This window comes from Salvia miltiorrhiza, chromosome 8 (genome assembly GCF_028751815.1).
Source record: "Salvia miltiorrhiza cultivar Shanhuang (shh) chromosome 8, IMPLAD_Smil_shh, whole genome shotgun sequence".
NCBI classification, from domain to species: domain Eukaryota; kingdom Viridiplantae; phylum Streptophyta; class Magnoliopsida; order Lamiales; family Lamiaceae; genus Salvia; species Salvia miltiorrhiza.
The window spans coordinates 11583813-11611343 of record NC_080394.1 but is presented as its reverse complement, the minus strand read 5'-3'; the positions used below and the strand labels follow the sequence as shown (position 1 = coordinate 11611343).

The window sequence follows — 27531 nt, the reverse complement described above, 5'->3', positions numbered from 1 at the left end:
TTCTAGTGACTCTTGAGATTGCCACATACAGTTCTCCATGACTAAATACATGTCTCGGTAGTTTAAATTCTACATTTGAAGGAGACTATCCCAGACTCTTGTTTATTGTCGTAACAAAACAAGCACTTATAGGTAATTTAGTGAAATTCGATGAACTCATAAACTTTCTGGCTATAGGAAACTTCTTGCCCACATTTTTTTTTCTTGAAATGAGTTTATATGTTCCTCAAATCGAGTTACTATCAGCTTAGTGTCATTGCAAAGCTCGTTAGATTAATCAATATTTATGAGAAACATGATTATGCATCCATCTTTCAATTTAATTTCACGACTCAGTAATCCTGAACAATTTCACCCCGTATAAATTTAAAATAGGACCGCGCGTCCCAACAGCCCCCTTCTCAGAGCCCTGCGTATAAATAGGACCGCGCGTCCCAACAGGGAGGGATGTACTGTTGATGAGGCATAGAGATGTTTGAAACCTCAACACCCTTCTATTTAGGACCAGGAGGATCAACCTCAACAAAATCTTGCTCCCCTGATTCATCGCGGAGTTGGAAAGTATTCTCTCCTTCAGGGGCCAAGGATTCAAACAAAGCACTTGTCTTCACACCATCTTGAGAATGGCGAGTGACCATCCTGCTGCTCTGAGGATGAGAAGTAGTGGGATAGAGGAAACCAGAGAAGCCGAAACAGGGCCACCGGTTAAGAAAGGAGTAGACTCTGAATGCGTAGATTCTGAATCCGTCTCTGCAATCCCTTCAGCAGGGCTGGGTTGTTGCAGACACCTCAACTTTGCCCTATTTTGCCAACCCATATATGTCAAGAAAAAAAATAAGTAAGGAGAATCCTCAGTAATGAAAACAAGTTAAGCCTGTAAAGACAAAATAAAAGACAATATTTAAAGATTACCAATCAAACGAGAAGGAAAGTGGTCGAACAACCCTGTAGAGGCTAGAGGGCAATCATTACGAGGAAGACTTTTTAAATTAAAAGGCTCCGTTATCTCAAGGTTGTTTATTTCGTGAAAAAATGAGAGAACTCGGGAAGAAGGGTCAGTACAAGGACATGGATGAGAACGTTTTATTGAATACCAACGATTAGATCATAGACCAAAGGCACGACCCCAGTCACTGGCGTGGACCTCAACGTACTTGGATTTGAAATCTCTATCGTAAGTGTTAAAACACTTTAGGAAATTTATACAATATTTGGGATGAGATGAAAAGATATGTTAGTTTTTTTCAATATATGGGCTTGTAAAAAACACAATAAGTATTTTCTATGCCAACAAAGGTAAGAGCTATGTGAAAGGCTAAGGCGCGACGAATGGCAGAATGAGCTATTTGGAAGAAAGGGATCTCAAAATAGTTACAACCTTCAATAAGGAATTTGGGGGGAGGAAAATGCAGCCCTGCTTTGATTTGTGCCTCCAAAAGAGGAATCATATTAGGGGAAATATCATCATCATCAGGACTTTCAAAATCACGAGATTTCAGATGCAACTCTAGATTGTGAATAGGAAAACAAAGGATCTTTTTGAAAGCTTCAAGATCTTGGGAGTGGACAGTTGAAAGAGGAAGATTTTTGCAATCCATACTGTAGTTAGGCTCTTTGGGGTTATAACATTAAGCAAAAAAAATCAGAGTGATGAGATAAAAGTCGATACCTATTATCAACTGTGAATCTGGGAGATGGGGAAATGTGGTCAAAAGAAGGATGGAAAATGAGTAGAGTGCAAGGAGAGAATTTTTAATGAGAAATCAGCGGCGAAAACGAAGAAGACGAAGGTAAAAATTCAAATTGAAGCGAAATCTGCCTTTAAAGAATACCGCGACAAAATTAACGGTGGGGATGACTCGGGTAGCAAGTACGATCACGGCGAATACCAAAAATGTGGATCGTGAAGCAAGCAAATGGTCTATACGCGCGCAGACGTGGCGGAACACGTGCAAGGTGGAGAACATGGTTTGACTCTTTCATGAAGATTGCTTGAAAGGAGCAAGGTTGTAACCCTGCAAAGTGATTTAAAATCTTTCAGAAGAAAACAACCCTGCGATTTTGATAATCGTATCTTATGAGAGCTCTTTGCATCCAGGAAAATTCAGACATAAAGAAAGAAAAACAACCGCGCTGTAATGACGAATTCGGCCCAATTACTTGAAGTTCTTTAGTCTAGCTAAAACACTAGTCTTGTCGCATTTTGACCAAACTAAATGGGGAGTTGATGAGGATAAAAATATGCATTCCTTGAAGACCGGAAGATCAAAACGAATCTGACCTAAATTCGCCGATAACAGCGCTGAAGCAGCCCTGCTTTTCTCGGGATCCAACAGTATCTTGAGGACCATTATACATGTGATAAAGAAGGAGATTATCACAAAGATATAAAAATGATATTATAAGTACAAAGGGAGTTCTATTCCTACTATAATTCTTAGTATTGTTTAGCTTATAATTACATGTAAAACCGCATTGTAAAGATCAACACCTACAATCTCTCAATATTCAATTAATACAAACTCTCAAAATTCAACCATTTTGGCATTCTTTTAGCTTTCCGTTAGAAGCTTTAGTTTTAGGCACAACATATATATAGGGAAGCGTTCCAATTATGTTCCTATATGTGGTGCGATATTAGATTGATTTGTATGTGTTGATTTAATGTATCCTATGACTGATATTTACTTAGAGGGTGAATTTTTTTTTACCAATTTTTTAATATCGTTATTTATCAGTATATACTATCTTATTCAACACTAAATACTGGCTTATTCATTGTACTCATGATCTCACGAAAAATAGCAATCTCACTGGAGTGCATCCCTATATATATATATATATATATATATATATATATATATATATAGAGAGAGAGAGAGAGAGAGAGAGAGTGAGAGAGTGAGAGAGTGATGTTATGTTACATAGTATCTTATTTGAGCAACTTTCACGTTTAATCCACAATATCGTTATAGTATTATTTATTTTGATTTTAATACTTCATAAATATAATTGTTATTTATGCATCAAAGCTTGATTTGTTCATTTTTTTTCTTTAATTTCAGATAATTAAATCACCAAATCGAGCTTTGATTTTTTATGTAAGTTATAATTAACTAATAATTTCAATAACAATTTACAAGATATTAAAATCAACATAAACATATAAAACAAAAAAATAAAACAATAACAAAAACTAATCCTAAATAATACTTACTTAGTGTGCATGTGTTGGCCAAATGTCTTGGGTTTGAGTCTCTTGTGGTGCGACCTTTTAGTTTTTTTATTTAATATTGTAAATTTATATATATAAAAAATAATACTTACTTAAGATGTTCATGTAATATATGTAAAATAACATTAATATTATTTTACATATCATAATAAGCGAACTATATTTGATCCAATGCTCATAAAATTATGGTTAGTTGAAGAGAGCCATCTTCCGACATGTCATTAAACAACTCATAAATATATCGCACCTTTTGTCCCAAAGGTTGCCCTAGTTTTTTTTAAGGGGAAGAAAGGTTGCCACTTGCCACACTTAGAATGTGCTTTTGATGGATATTTCCAAGTACTAACTTTAATGAATAAATTTATCCATGAAAAAATAGATAATAAAAATTTATGTCTTTAAATATCTCCTTTATTTTTTACTAATATTTAAGACAAAAGTATTTTTCCTTTCTATTTTCACTTCAAGGATGGATAATATTATCCCTTCATATTTGAGTGGATAATATTATTCATCCTTGAAGTGAAAATAAGGAAGGAAAAATACTTGTGTCAAATGTTGAAAAAGAAGCATAAATTTTTGCTATCCATCATTTTTTCTATGGATAAATTTATCCGTCAAAATAAACGCAGCGTAAAGGAATATGAAACTTTTATTTTTAAGGTTCTTCATTTCTTTTTTATGACTCAAACTCCAATTTAATGAATCAATGAAAAGCGTTTTATCAATTAAATTATATTTTATTGTCAGAAATAGGACAACATGCAGTTTAATGATTTTAGACAAATAATTTTGTTAAATAAATAAATATGTGTGTGTGTGTGTCAATTAATATTATATAAACATCCATCTAAGTAATGCTACCTATCTATTTCGTAAATAGATGTGCATTTAAACCACATATTTGTAATTCAGTGGTATTCGCCACCCTTTAAAAAAGAAAAACCACATTTTACTACTGTATTCTGTTAGAAATGGATATTGGACCCATTCCTCCCTTAAAAGGCCTTATAAGGGAGAGGGTTGTCTTAAAAGGCCTTATGGCCTTATAAGGGAGAGGGTTGTCTTAAAAGGCCTTATAAGGGAGAGGGTTGTCTCACCATATAAAGTGGATCATGACACTGTTGATAATGATATTGAGAAAGGCCTTATAAGGAAGATGGTTGTCTCATATAAAGTGGCTCATGACACTGTTGATAATGATATTGAGAAAGACCTTATAAGGGAGAGGGTTGTCTCACCATATAAAGTGGCTCATGACACTGTTGATAATGATATTGAGGGACCCATCATTGGATTGGGTTGGCTCTGATACCATGTTAGAAATAGATATTGAGCTCATTCCTCCCTTAAAATGCCTTATAAGGGAGAGAGTTGTCTCACCATATAAAGTGGCTCATGCCACTATCACCAATCCAATGTGGGACACTTCAATATATTCCAATTAATTAATTTAAAAGAATGTAGTTATAATCAATTATGTTCCCTCTAGTAACAACAAACAATACATGTCATGATCCATGATAAAAATGAATTATAAAGTAAAATTTATGTTAAAGGTAACTCAACGTATAAAATACCTCTCATCTTTCTATATATAAGCCACAGCTGACTTCGACGTTTCCAATTGACCATAGAATTGATTTTTAAATCCATAAAATTTTCAATTATTCGTAAACTTTTCAATTATGAAATCGTCCACTATATCAATTAACGGTCTTTGGGTTTTAGGAGTGGTGTGTTTCCTCTTTGGGAGTGGTGCTTTCATCCCATTTTCTCTGGGGTTGGTGGTCTGTTTTTCTTCTCGTTTTCTTTTCACGACGACATGGATCCTGCCGAAATTGCGAAGCGCGTCGAGGATTTACGACTTACTAACGAAGAGAAATCTAAATCTGTGTCAATTTTAGAATCTGATGTGGTACGTGGGAAAGCTAGGGTTAAAAAGATGGTGATGGGGAAAATTTTTTTCTGATCGTATTGTCAATCGTGATGCTCTTCGAGAAAATCTCCCTGGTCTTCTTAAACCTAGAGGCGTGATGGATATTGAAATTGTTGGCCGAAATGTTTTTGCTTTATTTTTGGAATTGGAAGCGGATAGGGAACGTATTACTTCCGAGGGGCCATGGCACTATTTCAACGAGCTCATGATTCTCCAGATGGCTGATACGTCAAACACTGCTGTTAACACTGTCTTTGAACATATTCCTATGTGGATCCAACTTCACAATATGCCTATCGCATATATGGATCCCCAAATTATTCGTCGTATAGGTGAACAGGTCGGGAGTGTGGTGGAGATTGATGATAACAAGGGAGGTTCTTATGTTGGTCGATATGCCCGCGTGAAAGTAATCCGATCAATCAATGATCCCTTGATTCGGTGTATACCACTTAAAGCTGGAGAATCACAGAAAGAGGAAATAGTGTTAATCTTATACGAAAAGCTTCCCGATCACTTCTGTTTTGCATGCGGTAAACTGGGACATTTTTTAAGGAACTGTGATGTGGAGAACGAGAGAAAGACTAACCCTAGCTTTGGGAATTGGCTTAAGGCGGGTCGGGGCATCGATTACAGACGGAATACTTTTAATCACATTACTGGAAAACAGAGGTCAGAAGTATCTCCAGGATCTGCCAAAAAATCTTACCTTGGGCCCAGACCTCCACCCAGGGATAGCTCTCTGGAGAAACAAGGAATACACAAGGGGTTGAGTGCTGTTATGAGTACAGATCTAGTGGTGGCAAAAAACATAAAACACCCTCATGGAGAGACCCCCACAACCATGCCAGAGGACTCCGATCAACAATGTTCGGGGGTTAAGAGTTTGACTAATGATCACAGTACCATTCCATTGATGGGGTCTTTGGAGACTCAAAACCAAGACCCCTCACTTTTCTTGGATCATGAGAACTGCGAGGAAGATATGGTGCTCGAAGAGGCTGTTCAAATTGAGGCTCAGCTTACTAAAGGAAGTGGGACGAAACGAACAAATGTTTCTGGAAAGGCGAAGGATATTTCCCCAGCAAAGTCTAAATCTAATCCCAAGAATAAGGGTTGGAAGCGTTTGGCTCGAACTTTACCCTCTTCGACTCTCCCTGATGGTGGAAATAGTGGTGGAGAACATACTGAGGACCTGAAAAGTGGTTACAAAAGGCGCGGAGATTTTTGTGAAAGTTTGGGATTCAAGAAACGGAACATCTTAATTGTCTCTTCTCTTGGCAACGATGTGGACAAACTTTCTTATGATCCAACGGCGGAGGCTGCCGAGCAGCCCCGCCGATCGCCATGAATTGCGTTGTTTGGAATGCTCGGGGGTTGGGGAGTCCCCGAGCATTCCAGGAATTTCGCCGGTTGATTTCTGGTATCTCCCCTAGCGTGCTCTTTGTTTGTGAGACAAAAGTTTGTGCCAAAAAAGCTAGTTGGTGGCGAGCTTTTCTTAAATATGATGGTCAGTTTTTGGTTGACTCTAAAGGTGCTAGCGGTGGATTATTGCTTTTGTGGAAAGACCCATGTGCTGTCAGTATTAGTAGTTATTCCGACGGTCACATTGATTGCATTATTAATACTTTTGAAGTGTCATGGAGATTTACTGGTTTTTATGGGAATCCTGACGTTCAGAAACGACATCATTCTTGGACTCTTTTGAAACGTCTTGCATGTTGTGGTTCGATGGATCTACCTTGGGTGATTGGTGGTGATTTTAATGAAATAACAAACCGAGCTGAGAGTTGTGATAGAAGCAAGAGGCCGTGGGCTCAGATGAGGGATTTCAATAGTGCTTTACAGTACTGTGGGGTGAAAACTATCCCCTGTGATGCAGCATTTACCTGGTATAATCAACGTAAGAGAGATGATGCTCGTTTGCTTCGCCTTGATCGTTTCTTGTGCAATAGACGGGTGGAAGATTTTTGGGAGTTCTCTACTGTGAAAGCTCTGGATCCACACGGATCGGACCATACACCTCTGCTTCTTTCTTTTTCCGTTCGTGGAGACCAGCTGGAGCCGGGTAATGGACAGAAACGTTTCTTTTTTGAGCAAAAGTGGCTTCTAGAAAAGAATTTCGCAGCGGATTTTTTGGTTAACTGGAGTACTCAGGGAGCCCGGTCTTTGCATGGCAGATTAGAAGCTTCTCAAATTTTCTTGGAATCATGGGCAAAAGATAAGTTTGATAATCCTTCGAAGACTCTCGCTAAACTCCGGAAACGAAGGCTGAACCTGCTCAAGAATAGGCACCAATCCAAGAATTTTAACCGTGAGTTGAGGGACATTTCCAAAGAAATTGAAAAGTGTACAGAAGCGGAAGAAATTCATTGGAAACAGCGGTCGCGAGCCAACTGGTTGGGATTGGGTGACCGGAACTCAAAATATTTTCATGCGTTTGCTAGCAATCGTAAAAAGAAGAACACGATTTCTTTTCTCAAAAAATTTGATGGGACCGAGGTTAAGAAAGAAGAGGAAATTGCGGAGGTGGTGCAGAATTTCTACGAGGGTCTTTTTCAGTCGAATTCTCCTCCTCTTTCAAAGATTGATGAAGTTACGAATACTTGTTCTTCTTTCCTGGGTGAAAGGGTCAAATCCGAGCTGTCAGTTCCGTTTACAGAGGATGAAGTGCGTAAGGCTTTGTTCCAAATGAACCCCCACAAGGCTCCGGGGCCGGATGGTTACCCACCTTTTTTCTTCCAAAAATTCTGGGGAGAAATCGGAGGGGCGGTTTCTTCAGAGGTTCTTAGCGTTCTTAACGGGACTTCTAGCATCCGACATTGGAATAGGACTCTTATTGTCCTCATTCCAAAAGTCAAGAAGCCGATGGATGTTAAAGACTATAGACCGATTAGTCTTTGTAATACGACGTATAAAATGGTGGCGAAGGTCCTTGCTAACCGGCTGCGGATGGCTCTTAAGTGGGTTATTGATGATTCCCAAAGTGCCTTTATTCCCGGTCGTCTTATTTCTGACAATATTATTTTGGGTTACGAGAGCATGCATTGGATTAGAAACAAGAAACAGGGTGGTGAAGCCTATGCCGCGGCCAAGCTTGACATGAGTAAGGCATACGATAGGGTGGAATGGAGGTTTCTCCGCGCTATGATGGTTGTTCTTCGTTTCCCTTTGTTCTTGATCGATTTGATTTTTCAGTGTGTGGCGACGGTGGAATTCTCTTTTGTGATTAATTGTAAAGTTTATGGCTCTGTGGTTCCTACTCGTGGTTTACGACAGGGATGTCCGCTATCCCCCTTTCTCTTCGTTGTTTGCGCGCAAGGTTTTTCCTCTCTTCTTAGAAGTTTCGAGAATCAGGGTCTTCTCAGCGGTGTGGTGATGGCTAGACACTGTCCGTCTATCATTAATCTGTTCTTCGCTGACGACAGTTCATTTTTTTTCAAAGCAAATGAAGAGATGGCAGAAAATTTAAGAGAAGTGCTGAGGATGTATGAGGAAGCATCCGGGCAGATTATTAATGCTGAGAAATCTTCCATTGCGTTCAGCCCAAACGCGAGTCCTTTGGTCATTGGGGCGGTGACAGAAGTCCTGGGAATTAAAGAAGTGTCTGGTCATGCTTTATACTTGGGACTTCCCACTTTCGTCCCAAGACAAAAAAAGATGCATTTTGAGTACTTAAGAGATAGAGTGGTGAAGAAATTCCATGGCTGGGACAACAAGTTTTTCTCGGCTGGCGGAAAAGAAACTCTCATTAAATCCGTTATCCAGTCAATTCCAACGTATGCGATGTCATGTTTCCGTATTCCAACTGGCGTCTGTTTGGATATTGAGAAAGCTTGTGGGAGATTTTGGTGGGGCGATAATGTGGAGGGCAGAAAGATGCATTGGACTACATGGGATTCGCTTTGTAAGCCAAAGTCTAGGGGTGGTCTCGGTTTTAGAAAGCTTGCCCTCTTTAACCAAGCTCTCTTAGCAAAGCAAGTTTGGCGGATTATTAAACACCCGGATTCGTTGTTAGCTCGCGTGTTGAAGCACCGGTATTTTCGGGACTGTGATATTATGAATGCTAGTATTTCCTCCAATTGCTCGTTTGTGTGGAGATCCATCTGTTGGGGGCGGGCTTTAATCGCCAAAGGTATTCGTTGGTCCGTGGGGAATGGGTCTTCTATCAAAGCTTTCACAGACCGTTGGATTCCTGGACGAGGGGTGTGGCATCGAAATCCGAAACTGATGCTAGAGGAAGAGTCCAGTGTTTCTGACTTTCTTTTGGCTGATAAGGAATGGAATATTGCTAAACTTGAGGTTCTTTTTCCACCTTTTGTTGTGCAGGCTATTTGCTCGATCAAAGTTCCCAAAGAGAATAAGGATGATTCAAGGTTCTGGTCCTTTGATGAGAGGGGCAGATTTTCAGTCAAGTCGGGCTACCTGTGTGCTCTGGATTTCTTTGAACCTCAGCGGGAGACGTCTTCCTCCTGTTCGAGCAAGTGGTGGAAACTCATTTGGGGTCTTCATCTTCCGCCCAAGGTGCTGCACTTCACGTGGAGAATGCTTAATGATCTGCTTGCCATGAACGAGAATCTGAGCAAGCACCATGTTCCGGTCTCGGCTATCTGCCACTGGTGTAAAATGGAATGGGGATCTACGGTGCATGGCCTTTTGTGGTGTGGATCTGTCCGACATTTTTGGAAAGAGACCGAGTTCTGGGTGGTCATCCATCATCTTAAGCACCTTGGTCTTGAGGATTTGTGCAGGGTGGTGGCGGCAGAAATGGGGGAAGAAGGTCTGGAGAGATGGCTTTTTTCGTTGTGGAGGGTTTGGAGATTTCTCTGCGAGGTTAAGCATGGCAGCAGACAAGGTTCTGATCAGCTGGACCTCTGCTTGGGGGATCGACTTCTTCATGAATATCACAAAGCTAGGAGGCAAGTGGTGATTGAGCATGGTCTTTTGCCTAAAGAGGGGTCTGCTAAATGGTTTCCTCCACCGAATGGTGTTCTTAGAGTTGATGTTGATGTGGCTTTCAAAGAAGATGGAACTAGAAATGGAGTTGGTTTTGTGGTGAGAGATTTCTTGGGTCACGTTGTCTTGGCTGGTGCTCAAAAGATTGGTTGTACGGCTACTGTTTTAATGGGGGAGCTACATGCGATTCTCATTGCCGTGGGTTTTTGTCTTGAGCACGACTCTGGTCCGGTGGAGGTTTTTACTGACTCGCTTCTCGCTGTCCATGTCCTTCAGGATTCATGTCACGGGTCAGATTCTCTTTGCGATGATCTTTGGGAGGCGTTTGGTCATGCTAAAAATCACATTGTCGTAGATTTCTTTCATATGCGTCGTGACGCAAACAGAGCAGCTCATAAGCTGGCTCAGTTTTCTTTTTGTGTTTCTGATCCTGTTATCTGGAAGGCCGATTTTCCTAATTGGCTTCTAGATATTGCCGTTTCGGATTTGTCGTAATAATATTTCTCCTTTTTATCAAAAAATAAAATAAAAATATACACACAAATACAATGTCGTCACCCTTTTATTTCCATATTGTCGGCAAGTAATGAAGTAAAAGTAAATCTCGTTTGCTATATGATATGTCCAAAAAAATTTGCTGTCGTCATTATCAAGGCAATTCTTATTCCATTTCCTGCAATCATCCACACGTACACCGTTCACAAATAACTCAATCTATGCCATGACTCATTTTTTATTTTGAAATTTTTACATATTTTATAATTTTAACACTATACTTGAAACATTTATAATAATATTACCACACATATTTCAACTTATTGTGAAACAAACACCCTCAAATATTTTTGTATCACCAAAAAATATACATATCAAATATAATACTGATAAATCGAAAATATCAAAATCATTCAACATTTATTTTGTACATCTATTGAATTTCATAATAAGTGGCAAACTATACAATGCCCGATTATTTGGGAAGCGAACAAACATCACTTAGTAAAAATAATAATAATACACTCATCACTACTCATGAGATGTTTGGTTTGAATGATAAGATATAATTGATATAATAATTTAATTTAATTAAATATTTAATTTATATGATTCAATCCATAATAAATAATTTGATTCATACTCTAATCACTCAATTAAATGATTATTTATTCATTTATCACCTCAAAATAAAATTAATTATTTAATTATCTTTTATATCAATTATATGTATCTCATCAATCAAATCAAATTTGCCCGTAAGATAAATAAGTTGTAACTTATAAGTTTTTTTTTTTCATTTTTTGTTCAGACAATGAAGTTAGAAATAGATTGTAAGGTAAAAAATTCATTTTTCAATTAGAAAATGGTAAAAGTACTAATTATAGGGTAAATGCCATGTGGCCCCATTTCAAAATACTATTTCCTTTTTACTCCCTTCGTCCCACGAAGCAAGACCTAGTTCTTTTCGGCACGAAAATTAAGAAATTGATATTTTGTGTGTTAAATGTGGTAGGTGGAAAAGTGAAAAGGTGAATAAAGAGTAAATTTTTTGCTATTTTTAGAAACTGGTCTTGTTTCGTGGGACAAGCCAAAAAGGAAACTTGGTCTTGCTCCATGGGACGGAGGGAGTAGTATTTTATCTCGCTTATCATTTTAGGTTGTGTTATTTTCATAAAATGTAGTACCCTTCATTCTGTAAGAGTATGTATGATTGTTGATGAAACAAATGTTAATAAATATTAAGTGATCAATGTGTTATTAGTGGAAGAATGAACCCACTTTTATTAATGGAAGAAAGGATCGAAAAAACGAAAATGCGCATTGTCGTGAGACGTATCAAAGTGACAGAAAATACATACTCTTCTGAGACGAAGAGAGTAATAATTAATTCTTCAAAAGACGTGAGTTATATTATTTTTAATTATTCTGTCTCTGAAAATTGTGACCTTATTATCATACTTGGATGTCTCTAAAAATTGTGATATTTCTTTATTTGAAAATGACCCCACAAATTTTTCCTATCACTATTTACAAAAGGTGTGGGATCTATCTTCACTTAAATACAACTATCACACTTTTTCTTAAAATTTGTGGGCCTGTGGCACTTTCATTGGGTCACAAATTTTAAAGACGAAGTGAGTAATTTATAATTTTTTCTTAATTCTCGTGCATGCAAATTTTGAGATAACAATAGTAGCACAAAGCGACCAAAAAGTATAAGGTAGAATAGAAAAGGGCACTTTTGTCAATTGCAGTCGCTCGCTACCTGTTAGAGCTTGTCGCATCACAGCGGGCGCAACCTATTTACAGCTGCACCACTCACTCGTGCGTAAACCGATAAACTTCCTTCGTCGGTTACCCGGTAAATTAAACAAGATTTTTTCATTTTACTGTTGGTTATAAGCTGTTTGACGCGCATATATTTTGGGTCAATTGTTAAAAACAAACTCTCTCCTACGGTAGAAAAAGGAATGGGACATCGTTTACTGTGGTTCCAAGGAAATCGTATACCATGTGATGGCTCAAGAAAAGTTACAGAGTAGCTTTTACGTGGCATAATGATGCTCATATATGAACCTATCAAAAAAATTATTCACACAGTATTTGATCCTTAATTTCTCCTTTTTAATTTGAAGTAGTTATAATCTATCTAATTCGAGGGTTCCGCAAATTTAAATTGTTTAGAGTAACTCGAACACCTGACTATAAATTTTCAAGATTTTCTTTTAATTTGTGCTATTTGGAAGATTGCTTTAGGTGACTGATGATTCCATTTATAGTATTTTGAATAATTTTTTTATTAATTTATATAATTAATAAACATAATATCTACCCTTCAGATATGATGGACTTAATTTTGAACTCTAACGAAACACATGGAATATAATGTACTATCGATAACAAAAATAAATCTGAATTTAGTACTATTTTTTAATAGTAAATCATTAAGCTGAAATTACCGGAAAAGAAGAAAGCACCTTATTTATTACTCAAACAGACAGTGTTTTTATTAAAAAATAAAAAATAAACTAAATTTTGTCGCCGACACACGTTTTGACAATTACGTCGAAGTTTAAATTTCCAAATTTGTAAAAACAAAAAAGAGAAAATACTCCTTGGCTGCACTCGCTCATGAATTGTACTCCTGCTTCTTGGGTAGTACCCTGCTCTGGCCACCACGAAAACTTCGCTGACAACATCGTAATTTGATTAATAAGTTTTTTCAAGGAAAAGTACAACTCAGAATTTTTACAATAAATTAATGAAACACATTTAAATTCAAAAGACGCTCAATAGAAAACAGATGCAAATAATAATTTTCACCTCCCGTCGTTTTCACTCCTCGCTAGTCATTAGTCATTACTCTCTCCCTACTACTCTGCAACTCTTCTTTGTCTTTAAGAAGAAGGAACAACGAGTTCACTCCCTCATCCCTCTGTTCACACACGGACAATCATATGTGTGTGAGTGAATATTGCTGAAGCTTCTATAGCACAGGGCATTCTGCTGGAAAAAGGCGTTAGGAAATTCAAAAATGGAGCAATCTTATTCACTTTACTGATTCGAGCCATGTGATTTCTGACACATCATTCCTCTTATTGATTTTTTCCTAATTTCCGATGTCTACATTTGCATAGCATCGACTCAGCCAAACTGAGTAATTGAATATAGTCATATACCGTGAGTTGTTATTCAATTTGTTGTGTTTGGAGAAATGGCGGCTTCGTCTTCGAGAGGAAGAAGCAGTTCACCGTTTAGTCATCGGAAACCGTCGACTCCTTATTCATCTACGTCGTCATCATCTTCGATGATGAACAGTCGTTTAATGCCGCGCTCATGTTCCTCTTCGGCGACGTCTTTCTACGGCGCTGGTGGCAGTGGTGGATACGGCTCTAGATCCACGGCGTCTAATCGCAATGGTGGCGACTATTCACGAAGTCGTACGCCGGTGACTTACCCGTCGATGGAGGAGCAGCTGATTGGAGAGCCATTGGACAGTGCTTCGAGATCGGGGGATAGCATTTCAGTGACAATTAGATTTAGGCCTCTGAGGTGATTTGAATTTAATGATAGATCTGATTTTGAGACTTTTGAATTTGGGACAAGGTTTGAGGTTAGGGTTTGGAATTTGACGAAATTGAATCAATTAACTTTCGTTTACATTGTTCTGCCGTGTTGATACAGTGAAAGGGAATATCAGAGAGGAGATGAGGTCGCATGGTATGCAGATGGTGAGAAAATTGTGCGGAATGAGTATAATCCAATGACGGCATATGCGTTTGGTAAAGTTCGTTTTTCTTTGGCCCTTCCATATTGTTTCTTATGATACTTTGGAGTTATAGATCGTCATTGCTTTCTGGATTTTGCATTCTCCATGCTGTGAATTGCAATAAGTATTACGGTTGAGCCATGGAAATGCATTAACTCGTAAAATTCATTGTTATTTAGGTTTGGTGTAAAAATATTAACTAGTGTTTGTCAATGGACATGAATTTGATAGTTTTGTGGTGGAATTTATCCAACGACATTATCTAATTATGATGTTCTGCCATTTGCATATTCGTTTTCCTAACAGATAGGGTTTTTGGATCTAATACAAATACTCTGGAAGTCTATGAAGTAGCTGCTCGACCTGTAGTTAAGGCTGCAATGGATGGCGTAAATGGTATGCCTAACTTACACAAACTTTTTGAAGCCATCCATGACTAGGTTGCTATTGAATCATGTTTTAAGGCCATACTTTGTTATGGGCAAGCGTTGTGCGCCAGATGCTCTTGTCCCCATAGGGCAGATCACTGCAAATTAGCACTGACCAAGTCCATATGCAGGAACCGTATTTGCTTATGGTGTCACCAGTAGTGGGAAAACACACACTATGCATGTAAGTTAGATCCACCTTTTATTTGCTTCCTGTTAATTTTACATGGCAGGACCAAGTCATAATTAATAAAAAATAAAAAATACTACATTTGAAGGTAGCAGTTAGCCTGGAATTGGTACATGGAGGAATATGGTAACTGTGTTTCAGTTTTTCCAGAGGTTACAGTCCCTATTGAAATTTTTATCATGTGAAGAAATGATATAATGAACAACTCTGGGGGACTAAGCAGTAGATAGATGTTTGATTTGATGTCCGGTGATTGGATGCATTGATGCCTATTTCTGGGGTATATTTTATTGGAAGTTGAGAGTATAGCTGACTCGTTGATGGTTTAGTTTGTTTTTTCGGTTCAACTGACATTAACTTATAGAATGAACACTTTATATAATTCATTTTCACCCCAAGCATGAAGCATGGGATATGTTTACTGATCAGCTCTATAGTATAACTACTGTCACTGTTCTCTACCTTGTTCTGCTGCTGTATGTTCTGTTTGCTTATGATCTTGGGTTTTGTATTGAAATTACAAGTATTAATACTCGATAGAAAATTACAAAAGAAGTTTTAGGAATAGTTATGATATCTAATGATTTTTCTACACATTTCTTATCAGGGAGATCAAAATTCTCCAGGGATCATACCATTGGCTATAAAGGATGTCTTCAGCATAATTCAAGATGTATGTTTGCCCGAAAATTTTAATCAAACATTATATTTCACTGTGCGCCTATATTGTGTATTTGTTTTTTATTCATTCCTTGATGTAATTAGATATATTATGTATAACCAATGTACAACGGCTGACAGTGATCTCTTTTCAGACTCCAGGTCGCGAATTCCTACTCCGAGTGTCATATCTTGAAATTTACAATGAGGTTAGTAATACTTTAACAATTATCATATCAACATGTGAGCAACTTATATTTTTCTAAATTTACTCCCTCGTACAATTATCATGTCTTTTGCATGTAGTTTATCCCTTTAAAAGTTAATAAAAAAAACCTAATTCAGACATATTGCCACTGCTAACTCATGAAATCAGAATCAACAATATATGTATGTAATCATTGTGGACTTTAGAAACTTCATGTTTCTCTATACCTTTGTTATCAGGTGATCAATGACTTACTGGACCCCACTGGCCAAAATTTGCGTGTGAGAGAAGATGCACAGGTTTCTGTCATACTAATTGTCTATATTCTCCATATCTTGAGTACATATACATTAGCCTTTTCTGTAGGCCAATTGGTGAATTCCATCTATTCTTTATCTTCCTTTCAGAGTTTCTGGACAATCAAATTGATTTAATTAATGATTTTTGCCAAAATCTATAAGGCTGCACTTTTAATAGCTGTGAAACTTTTAAGTTACGGTTTATTTATAGGAGTTATTCTGGCCTAGTAGCTGAGCTGTTTTATCTTGAAAGGCCTTAAGGTTTCATTAGCTTATCACCTTTTATTTTTGTACTAGCCCTTATGCGGGATATGGTTTCGCTTTACTCAGCGGTGCATGATTTCATTTTGTGCTCATTTAATTCCTCCTTTTTAATACATGCAGGGAACTTACGTTGAGGGCATAAAGGAAGAAGTTGTTTTATCCCCGGGGCACGCCCTTTCATTTATTGCTGCAGGAGAAGGTTATATTGTAGTGTGTTGTGTGGGTGTGAGTCCACATGTTTGTATGTTTGTTTGCCCCCACACTTACATGCATAGCCCATCATATAGTGATTTCTTCTTATAACTATTGAAGTTTGATATGATTTATTTTATCTCAATCTGATGGCAACAAATTTTCCTGCTCTAATCACATTTGCAGAGCATAGACACGTTGGATCAAATAATTTCAACCTCTTTAGCAGCCGTAGCCATACTATATTCACATTGGTATGTATCATGTTCGCATTAGTTCTTTATTGAGTTCCCATTCGATAAGTGTTTAGTTTACATTTTATTGAAACTTGGTTTCATTGTTGTGTTATTAGTTACTTTGCCATCTTGTTTAATCTTCTCAAGAAGAATTTGCGTATTGATCTTTCTTGGTCTGAGGTGAATGGGAACTCATATTCCTTATGAGCATAGGACCATAAGGGCAATGGTGACCAAATGACATGTTGATAGTTATATTTATCTGTCAGCATAAAGGAAGATAGTCCATTTCATGGTAGTAATTAAATGAGAGTAATTGGGGAGTGCTTCAATAAAAAATGCAAAAATTAGGGAAACGGATGAAAAATGAATTTCTAAGAGAACTGGTGCCTGAAATATCAAGTTCAATGTTGATTATGCCTCTTACAACTCTTTAATTTCATTAATATTTCTCAATTGAATGCATGGGAGATATGAATATTTTGTTTTGACCTTTCCTTTTTTCACGATCCCTATTACTTCCTATGTTCTTAGTAATACAATAGCATATATTCTTCTCCAATTGTTTCTACTGATGCACTGATGTCTTTGTTATTGTTCTGCCTTTTAGTCTTCTAACATTAAATACGTTTGTTCATACTGTTCCAGATGATCGAGAGTAGTAACCATGGAGATGATTATGATGGAGTTATTTTCTCACAGTTGGTATGCATATTCTTCAGTCACATTTGAATGCTGGAAACTACCTCTCTTCTTGCCATATATATTTGATTTAAAATTCTGTCCATACAGAATTTTGTTACTTTCAAATGCATCACATGATTTGATGAAAATCTACTCCTACCCCTACCTTTGTTATGCAGAACTTAATTGATCTAGCGGGGTCTGAAAGTTCAAAAACTGAAACAACCGGGATAAGGAGAAAGGAAGGATCTTACATCAATAAAAGTCTTCTAACTCTTGGAACTGTGAGTATTGGAACTTACTTTTCTTAAGCTGAAGACAAATATCTGTTCATCTGTTGGTACTTACTACTTAGTCCGTTTTCCTCTACTTGTAATTTTGTATGTCTACTCTTTTTCTTGTTTCATTACCATGTCACATGCACCGACATATTAAAAAGTTCTAATCTGAAATTGCGTTGGCATCTTCTTTTCTTCTCTAAAATCTGAATATTTTTGCCATGTGCATTTCGTACTCTGATGATCTGAATTTTCTACAATGTGAAGGTAATTGGAAAACTAAGTGAAGGAAAGGCATCCCATGTTCCTTATCGGGATTCAAAGCTTACACGCCTTCTACAATCCTCACTAAGTGGGCACGGACATGTTTCGGTGAGCATGGGGCACCTTTAATTTATTGTAAAAAGTTGTTCATCTTTCAATTTAAATTATGAAATTATCATTCAATCATGTACTAGTAAACTTTTATCCAAAGATTGCACGAACATTTATTTTGTTTCTTTATCTACTTTGAATATCTCAAATGATTATCCTATACTGGTTGAAATGCTTAGTTTAAAATCATGATACTTTATATTCTCAGCTTATTTGTACGATCACTCCAGCATCAAGCAATATGGAGGAGACTCATAACACCTTAAAATTTGCCAGCAGGGCAAAACGTGTTGAAATCTATGCCTCACGTAATAGGGTGAGTCTGTATACATGTGTGTTTTGAAGTTATATTCCTATTTAGAGTGGTCGATTGCCTTGGTATTAATTTATTTCAATTTCAGATTATTGATGAAAAATCGTTGATTAAGAAGTATCAAAAAGAAATATCATCTCTCAAAGAAGAACTTGATCAACTTAAGAGGGGGATGCTTGCTGGTGTTAGCCATGAAGATATTATTGTTTTAAAGCAACAGGTATATTGGCTCTTATTTTCAAAATGCTTAGGGTGTTGAATGCTTGCCAAAATCATTACTATTGTGTGTTTTCTGCAGTCTTGCTCCATTTTTGGTGGAATAATATCAACAGTTGGTTAATTCTGCTGTCCATTTTCATTTTATAGTTAGAAGAAGGGCAGTTTAAAATGCAGTCAAGACTAGAGGAGGAGGAAGATGCCAAGGCTGCTCTAATGAGTAGAATTCAGAGGCTAACTAAACTGATCCTTGTCTCCTCAAAAAATGCAATACCGGGATACATGAATGACATGCCCTCTCATCAAAGGAGTCTTTCTGCTGCTGAGGATGAAGTAAGTTGTTATTTTCATTTATTTATTTTGCAAAGGGATGTTTAAGCAAATGTACTTGCTCTATTTTGTGCCTTCATGGTGGTTGTCATTGCCTTGAAACTAAACTTTTTAGTTTGATGGTAATGGACGCAGTCAGATTAGCCTTTCCTTCCAAATACTTTAGCCCTAATTGTGTATTATATTTCTTTCATAAATTAAATTATTCACAAAGTACATATATATTATGTGATTGTAATGAAACTGTTGAAACCGGTATACAATTTGGGTACTGGTCTTCAGAGCTTGCTTTATTAATCACACTAGATACTAATTTCTTGGTTTATGTGCTCTGAATTGTATTTTCTTGTCATAATATGTGTTGTAGGATGCACCTAACAGAAACCAATTTTCACGTCACTCAATCAACATTTCATGTTTTTGTATGACAGAAGTTGGATGCGGTGCATAATGGTTCTTTGAAATTCTACCATGAGAACCAAAAAGATTCTCCATCCTCTGGTTTAACTACCTCATCGGATGCATATATTCTGAAGCACAGAAGATCATCCAGCAAGTGGAATGAGGATATATCTCAAGCTGGCAGTACTACATCTGAAACAACTCAAGCGGGTGAACTTATTAGTGGATTGTCCTCTATGTCAAAACTACTTGTAGTATGTATCCAACTTTACTTCTCTAATCCATTTGCTTGTATCCTCTCAATTGATTTTGGCATCCTATATTTGCTTTAAAGTCGTTACCACTTATCTAAGCCATCTGAAGTGTTCTGTCTTTGGACCCTAGAGATCTTGGCTTATGTAAATATTTAAGTTTGAGTACTTCTCCCAGCCACTATTTATTCATTTTTTTATGATGTAGGATGGTGCGTCATCAGATGAGATGGATCTCCTTGCTGAACAAGTTAAGATGCTTGCAGAAGAGATTGCACTAGGCACAAGTACCCTAAAGCGTTTGGTTGACCAATCTGTAAATGATCCCAATAGCTCAAAAGATCAGGTACTTTACAATTTTCTTCTTAAAGTACCATGTGTCTATTTAAATACTCTATAGTTTACTTGGAAATCTGTAACACTACATTTCTTTCCTTTTCACAAATTAAAAAACTTTATCTAGATTAAGAACCTTTTTCTTGCCTTCCACACTGTCAATTTGCAGTTTGTGAAATTTGCTGTTTCTATAAATGTTAATAAAAAGATGTGCAACGTGAGATAGTATTAGTAGGTGCAGAAATTTTCCCACTTGAAACTTGTTATATATTAAGTATACTATGTAAAAAAGTTATACTGGAAAGTGGAAAACTTATGTTTATGAAAATTCACCGCAAGAGGGCACAACTCTTAGAGCCACAAGGGAGTTGCAAATCTGGTCCTCTATGATACTTGGAAGTATTTTGGTATATATACCTTGTATTTGCTAGAACCTGAGCGATGATTTTGAACTCTAAAAAATGTTTCCTGCATTTTGATTCTCAGATTGAAAACTTGGAGCGTGATATACAAGAAAAGAGAAAACAGATGAGAGCTTTAGAACAACGGATAGTTGAGAGAAGTGAAGCTTCTGTTGCTAATGCGTCCATGGTTGAAATGCAGCAGGTCATCCTTAATCATTTCAAAAAACACCCGCTGCCCCTTTCTTTTATAAGATTTAAAGTGAAGCCCTCTGATACGGTTTCTTTTTGTTCTTTCTTGTGGCAGACGGTCATGAAATTGATGGCACAGTGCAGTGAGAAGGGTTTTGAGCTTGAGGTGTTTCCTTTTATTGTTTTCATTTTTTTTTTCTCTCCTGGTTCATGTTATCTATTATCCTTGAAATGACAACTTATCATCGTTCTTTCTTCCACTTAAGCATCTCTTCTTTTGCTACTTGCCTAGATTAGTAGGTGGACCTTTTAACACCTTTTAACCTTGCAATGCAGATCAAGTCAGCAGATAACCGTGTTCTTCAAGAACAGCTGCAGAACAAGGTCAATACTTTTTTATTTTGTATAAGTTAATTCTTCTACTTGTTTCATCTGCCTTTGTGATTTAAGTCAGTATCCTGTTTTATGATGCGGATGTGCTTTTCGATCCATCAGTGTGCTGAGAACAAGGAATTGCAAGACAAAATCCTGCTTCTGGAACAACTCGCTTCAGTATCTGGTGGCAAGAAGACACCCACGTCTGGAATGTGTGTATCTGATGAATGTGCTGATGAGTTGAGAAAGAAAGTGCAGTCACAGGTTAGATGTGTCCTACTTGAACTATGTTCTGGTGATAAGGCTTCGGATAGGATTTGCTTAGGTCTTAAATATAAATAATTTCCAGATAAAACCAGGAACAACTTGTGATGAATTGATTAATGAACAAGTTGTTCGAGAACCTCACAGATTCCTGTTGATGATTTGATTAACTTATCTTTTTTTTTTTTTACCTGTAACCCTTAAGATTTCTTATACCTTTAATTCTGCACTCTGCCTTTTTGTTTCATCACCTGTGGCACCTCTTTCTTGCTTCCTTTACCTAGAAATAAGTCCGCATATCACCTCTAGATAGATGAAATTCATTTTAAAGTGCTTTTCCTTCTCTGCTTGACTTTTTAAATTGTTTTCCTTTTGCCTGTTCCTTATACCTTGAAAGAAGTCCCTTAAAAGTAATTCTCCACTTTGCCTCTTTTCATCCTTCTTCTCACATGTGTCTTCCTTAAGTTCACTTATTGCTCTTATTAGGGTGATGTTAAACTTTTAATCACTTTTCTGTCTCCACTTGGCTTGTTATGTTTTCTATTTTGGGCTGAATACACACGCACATGGTTTGGGGTGGATTCGGGACCTTTACAGGGCTTCTACAGTTGTTACATGTTAGTTGTGAATGTCATTATTGTGGCTTGTTTTTTTGCTTGCCAATTGACATATTAAATTTCATTGGCAATTTTGTTGATTTACTCATCGCATTTCTGCTTATGTGCTTGACCGATACTTTTTCTATTCATAACAGGAAATTGAAAATGAGAAACTAAAGCTAGAACATGTTCAAACTTTAGAGGAAAATAGTGGGTTACGTGTACAGAATCAGAAATTATCCGAGGAAGCTTCTTATGCTAAAGAACTAGCGTCTGCTGCTGCAGTTGAGTTAAAGAACTTAGCTGGTGAAGTTACTAAGCTGTCTGTACAAAATGCCAAGTTGGAAAAAGAGTTATTGGCTGCTCGTGAGTTAAGCTCTAGAAGCTCTGGAAATGGTGGTAACCGCAGGCTTAATGATATACAAAGAACTGGTCGAAGAGGTCGGGCCTCCAGCAGATCAAATGATGTTTCTGGAATGGTTAATGATGACTTTGATTCGTGGAGTCTTGATCATGATGATCTGAAGTTGGAGCTGCAAGCAAGGAAACAACGAGAGTCGACTCTAGAGGCTGCCTTGGCTGAGAAGGAAGTTCTGGAAGATGAATACCGGAAAAAGTTTGAAGAGGCAAAGAAGAGGGAGGCAGCACTAGAAAACGATCTGGCAAACATGTGGGTGCTTGTTGCTCAACTAAAAAAAGAGGGGAGTGTTGTGCAAGAACAGAAGATGAATGACAGACTGCATGAGGACAAAGATCAAATAAGTGTTCCAAAAATTGGCATTGTTGAGAAGGATCCAAATCCAATACCTAAAAACAGGGAATCTTCTGATAATTCAGTACCACATTTAGATGTTCCCAAAGAAGAACCTCTAGTTGTCCGCCTGAAGGTAAATTACTGCTATCTCATGCTTTTAACTAACCATAATGTTTTTAGCGAAAATTCCTCTAGTGGCATTATCCTGTTCTTCGTGCTCTCTAAAGTTCTTCGTTTGCTGAGGAATTTGAAGCCTTCTGAAACTGCAAGTTAATTAGCTTTTCATTCACTTATTGCCGGCTCTTGGTATTATTGTTTCCCTGCATATTTGTGCAGGCTCGAATGCAGGAGATAAAAGAAAAGGAAATGAGGTACACCGTAAATGGTGATGCGAATTCTCACGTGTGTAAAGTTTGTTTCGAGTCACCTAGTGCGGCAATGCTTCTCCCATGCCGTCATTTTTGCTGTAAGTTTGATCATTATGTATTTATTTATTATCTTGGAACTCACACATGGAATACTACTGACGTTATGCTTTACTACTGCAGTATGCAAGTCATGTTCCCTTGCCTGTTCAGAGTGTCCTATTTGCCGATCAAAAATATCGGATAGGATTTTTGCCTTTACTTAAGGTCTGATTTCTGTATAGTATTATTCATCAAACTGATAATGCTTGCGCGAAATTGTTAATATTTGGCGTTGATTTGTGTTTGCAGGGAGGGATATGATCATCCTTACTTTACCTGCTTGTTATTTTCGTGAAATGGCAGGTGCCATTCTTTCATTAGTTCAAGTGTATGTAATCCACAACTTTGTATATTATTGTGAGGGGGATAGATATGGGAGTTTACGCGGTTGAAAGCATTGTGAAATTTGAGTGATCATTAGTAAAATGTATAGAATAACACTACAGAATGTTCACTGTTATCAGTCACTTGAATCCTCGTGTCAAATATTAATATGCAAGAAAAGCATTTTGTTTCGGATCATGTATGGGGCTAAGTTGTGAATTTATATAATTAATATACTTAAAAATGATATTATTAACGAAATACAATACGAAATGTATGATAATGTTGTTTACCTTATAGTAGTAAATACATCAAATCGGAACAAAGTCGTAATAGTGATTATGAACGTAAAACATGCAGCCTATATTGGCCATGTAAATTGCTACCCCCTCCGTGTCAAAAGAGTACATTTTCCTTTTTTGGACATTTCTTCCATTAATAATGGAATGTATTTCATTTTATATTGTCCCGTTATAAGTGACATATTTCCATAAATGATAAAAATTAGTCCTTAGAAAAGTGTAGCTTCTTTCACTTTTAATCAATTTATAATTTTGCTTTAATTTGTATGTTCAAATATTTTGTTTGGGGACGATGGTTAGACCGAAGTTCTGAAAGCAATTCTTCCCGCTTTCCCACCATTTGTATGTTTTTTTGGTTTCCTTTAGACGATCACTCTTTTTTCTTTTTGCGGTTTTTTCCTTTGGATTTTCCGTAATAAGGTTTTAATGAGGCTCAACCCTTAATCTGTTTTTCCTGTGCTTTTAAGGGTTTTTCTTTTATATATGATCGCATTTTAATAATAATGTCCAAAAATTTTGTGACATTTATAGTGGGACGGAGGAAGTACTATTTTCTAACTCTAATAACAAGTATATTGATCTTAGAAGTTGGTTGTGTAACTAATACAAACTATATTACCTAATTGCGTATATATATAATACTCTCTCCGTCCATGAAAGAACTTTTTAGAAGGGAGTGACACATATTTTAAGAAAAATATTATTGGGTGTATTGAGAACGGAAAAAATGTTGTTGAATGTATTGAGAATGATGAAAAAATATTTTAATTAGTATTAAAAGTGGTGAAAATGTGAAAAGTAAAGGTAAATGTGATACTCATAAGTGGTGGGATGTAATAGAAAAATAGATAGAAATTTTTTCGTGGACGTCGTATAAAAGATGAGTTTTTAACCGTCAAATTTTCTCTTTCCTCTTAATTTTTTCCATCAAATTTTTACTTTTTTCTATTTTTATTATTTTTTTAAAATTATAAATTTTGATTCATGAAAAAAAAATTATGTTAAATTTGAGTCTTGTATATATTGATCTTCGACAGTATATTAATACTTCCCTCAAATATCTACATTGAATGAAGATAGTGTTTTATTAATAACACACGTACACACGTATAAACTAGTAGTACTCCCTCCGTCCCACGAATCTTGAGTTACTTTTCTTTTTCGATCGTCCCACGAATCTTGAGTCATTTTCTTATATGACACTTTTTTCTCTTTTTTCACCTTTACATTTTTTCACCTACCACACTTAATACACTAAATACTACTCTCTCTGTCCTTGAAATAACTTCTTCTTTGGGGATGACACATGTTTTAAGAAAAAGTTATAAAGTGTATTGATGGTGAAAAAAAATATTATAATTATTGTTGGAAGTTGTGAAAAAGTGTTTTAATTAGTATTGAGAGTGGTGAAAATTGAAAAATAAAAATAAATAAAGTATTATTAGTGGTGAGATAATTGTTTAAGAATGAAAAAAAATAAAGAGAGTTATTTGGAGAATGCCCCAAAAAGAAAAAATAGAAAATTATTTCAAGGACGAAGAGAGTATTTTCTTAATTCTCGTATCGAAAAGAATTGACTTAAAATTCGCGAGACAGAGGGAGTAATATATTTGCAAGCCATAAAATAATGGTATAGGCAACATTAGTTTTTTAGTTGGTAGAACTGCCTACTAGCCTCTTTTATCAACTAATAATAATATTTCATCCGACTTTGTTATTATTCAACTTCCTCTCTCTTTAAATTGTGTCGGTGCGATCGATTTATGCAACCAAACATATTTAATATGTTATTCCCAAATTGAAATCGCTACGCCACATGTTGCTCGCTTCAAAACCCCTTCACAATTATTTCTGCAATAGTGTTTTCTACTCTACACTTTTCTCAATATATTTTGTTTAAATATCTGCAACTTGTGGAGTATTTTATTTGATTAATTTGTTCAATATTTGAATCCAGATAAATTGTACCGAATTATAAAAGGTTAATAGCCAGAAAATAGACGAACTTTCATCGGAATTGCATATTGCACACGACCTTCAAAAATAGCCTCATAATACACCACCTTTTAATTTAGTCGCAAATTGCACCCGGCGAAATTTCCGACCACAACTATGTTTGACCGGCGATGACGTGGTAATTTTTTTTAAAGACGTGGCATTACGCGTGGCTTTTTTAAACACGGTGGCAAGCCACGCGTATAATATGACGTCGTGGCAAGCCACGCGTATAACACGGTGGTAATTTTTTGGCTATTAACAATTTCATAAAAACAACAAATAAAAATAAAAAATTGAAGAACTCCTCCACCACACTAAAAGGAAACCAACCGCCGCCTGGGCTTCTCCGGCACAACCCAACCACCGCCTGTATCACCGGCACAAACCAACCGCCGCCTGTATCTCAAGCGGTGGCGCCGCCTCCCCATTTTCCCAAACCCTAGATCTGCTGCTCTTCCCTTTTTTGCTCTCTCTCTCTACACAGATGGCCGCTGGGAGGCGCCACCTCCTTCTTCCTCACCGGCGTTGCCACCGTCCTTATTCTTCTTCCTCGACCCTTCCTCGATTTCTTCTTCTTGGTCCACACGTCCTTATTCTTCTTCCTGGATTTCTTACCCGATTTGCGGCGGCAGCGAGGGTGTCTTTGTCCTTTCAAAGCGGCGGCAGCGGGTTTCGGCAAGTCGGATAGCTGCTTCTGCTTTTTGGGAGAGGGCTCGTCGTCTTTCTCATCCAATTCGGCATCATCGTCACCTTCGAGGGTTTGCACATTTGCAGATCTAGGATTTTTTTTTTGTGGTTGAGGATGTGGGGATTTTCATTTTAGTTGGCAAATTTGTGGTGGTGTTGCGGCGGTGATGTTATTTCAGTCGGCGGCGGGGGCGACGGAAATAAACCCTAAACCTCTAGATTTGGAGGTTTTGCAGAGGCGGCGTTGATTGTGGGGGATGGAAGACCGACGGCGTCGATTGCAGAGTCGACGGCAGGAAAACATGGAAGGAGGAGAGGTGGTGACTTGAATTGGGGCTTTAGGGCTTGGATCCGCTTCGGCCCTTCTTCCGGTGACCTCTGCTTCCGGCGACCTCTGCTTCGGCCCTTCTTCCAGCCCAGATGACCTCTTTTTTTTTCTTTTTTTTTAATTTAAAAACGATGTCGTATTACTACCCTCGCCGGTCGTCCACGTCAACAAAATCCGACAGCCACGTCAACACCGATCAAGCTGGTGGTCAACGCATGTGCAATTTGCGACTAAATTAAAAGGTGGTGTATTATGGGGCTATTTTTGAAGGTCGTGTGCAATATACAATTCCGGTGAAAGTTCGTGTATTTTCCGGCTATTAACCCAATTATAAATGGTTGTTGAATCAGAAATTTAACATGATTTTTATTTTTTGCCCACAAATACATGAATTTAGTATTTTTTTTTTCTGATTTTTGACATCGACAACAAAAAACTTTATTTATTGTTGACATAGAGGCCAGAATATATGACGTGGACTACGGAATATGTACTTACATAGAGTAGTTGTATTCATTATTTTGATTGAAAAGTGAATGACATGGTATTTCAGCCTTCACATCAACAATAAATTAGAGTTTTTTTTCTTATGAGTGTCAAAATAAAAATCCACTAAATTTATATTTGTGAGTAAAAAATATAAATCATGTTAAATTATAGAAAGTCAAAAAAAAATTGTATATTTACAAGCTAATAACCCTAGAATATATGAGTGGTATGCAGATTACAAACGTTCGCGTAGGAACCTCATTCAATTGATAGCATATGTGGAATCATGTTG

The 27531-nt window shown here is 37.0% G+C and overlaps 1 protein-coding gene across 1 annotated transcript; it reads left to right on the top strand.

Annotated features, from left to right (window-relative positions):
* Positions 1-13424: 13424 nt before the first annotated feature.
* LOC131000995 (kinesin-like protein KIN-7D, mitochondrial) lies at positions 13425-23633 on the top strand. Its single transcript, XM_057927148.1, has 25 exons — positions 13425-14180; positions 14313-14410; positions 14704-14793; positions 14957-15009; positions 15623-15688; positions 15831-15884; positions 16123-16182; positions 16567-16645; positions 16825-16892; positions 17523-17579; positions 17738-17842; positions 18104-18208; positions 18420-18527; positions 18613-18744; positions 18891-19073; positions 19502-19726; positions 19932-20069; positions 20546-20665; positions 20768-20818; positions 20989-21036; positions 21148-21291; positions 22046-22777; positions 22981-23110; positions 23193-23276; positions 23361-23633. Exons 1-24 carry the CDS (start codon positions 13843-13845, stop codon positions 23273-23275), a joined length of 3267 nt encoding a protein of 1088 aa, XP_057783131.1. The 5' UTR covers positions 13425-13842; the 3' UTR covers position 23276; positions 23361-23633.
* The last annotated feature ends 3898 nt before the right edge of the window (positions 23634-27531 follow it).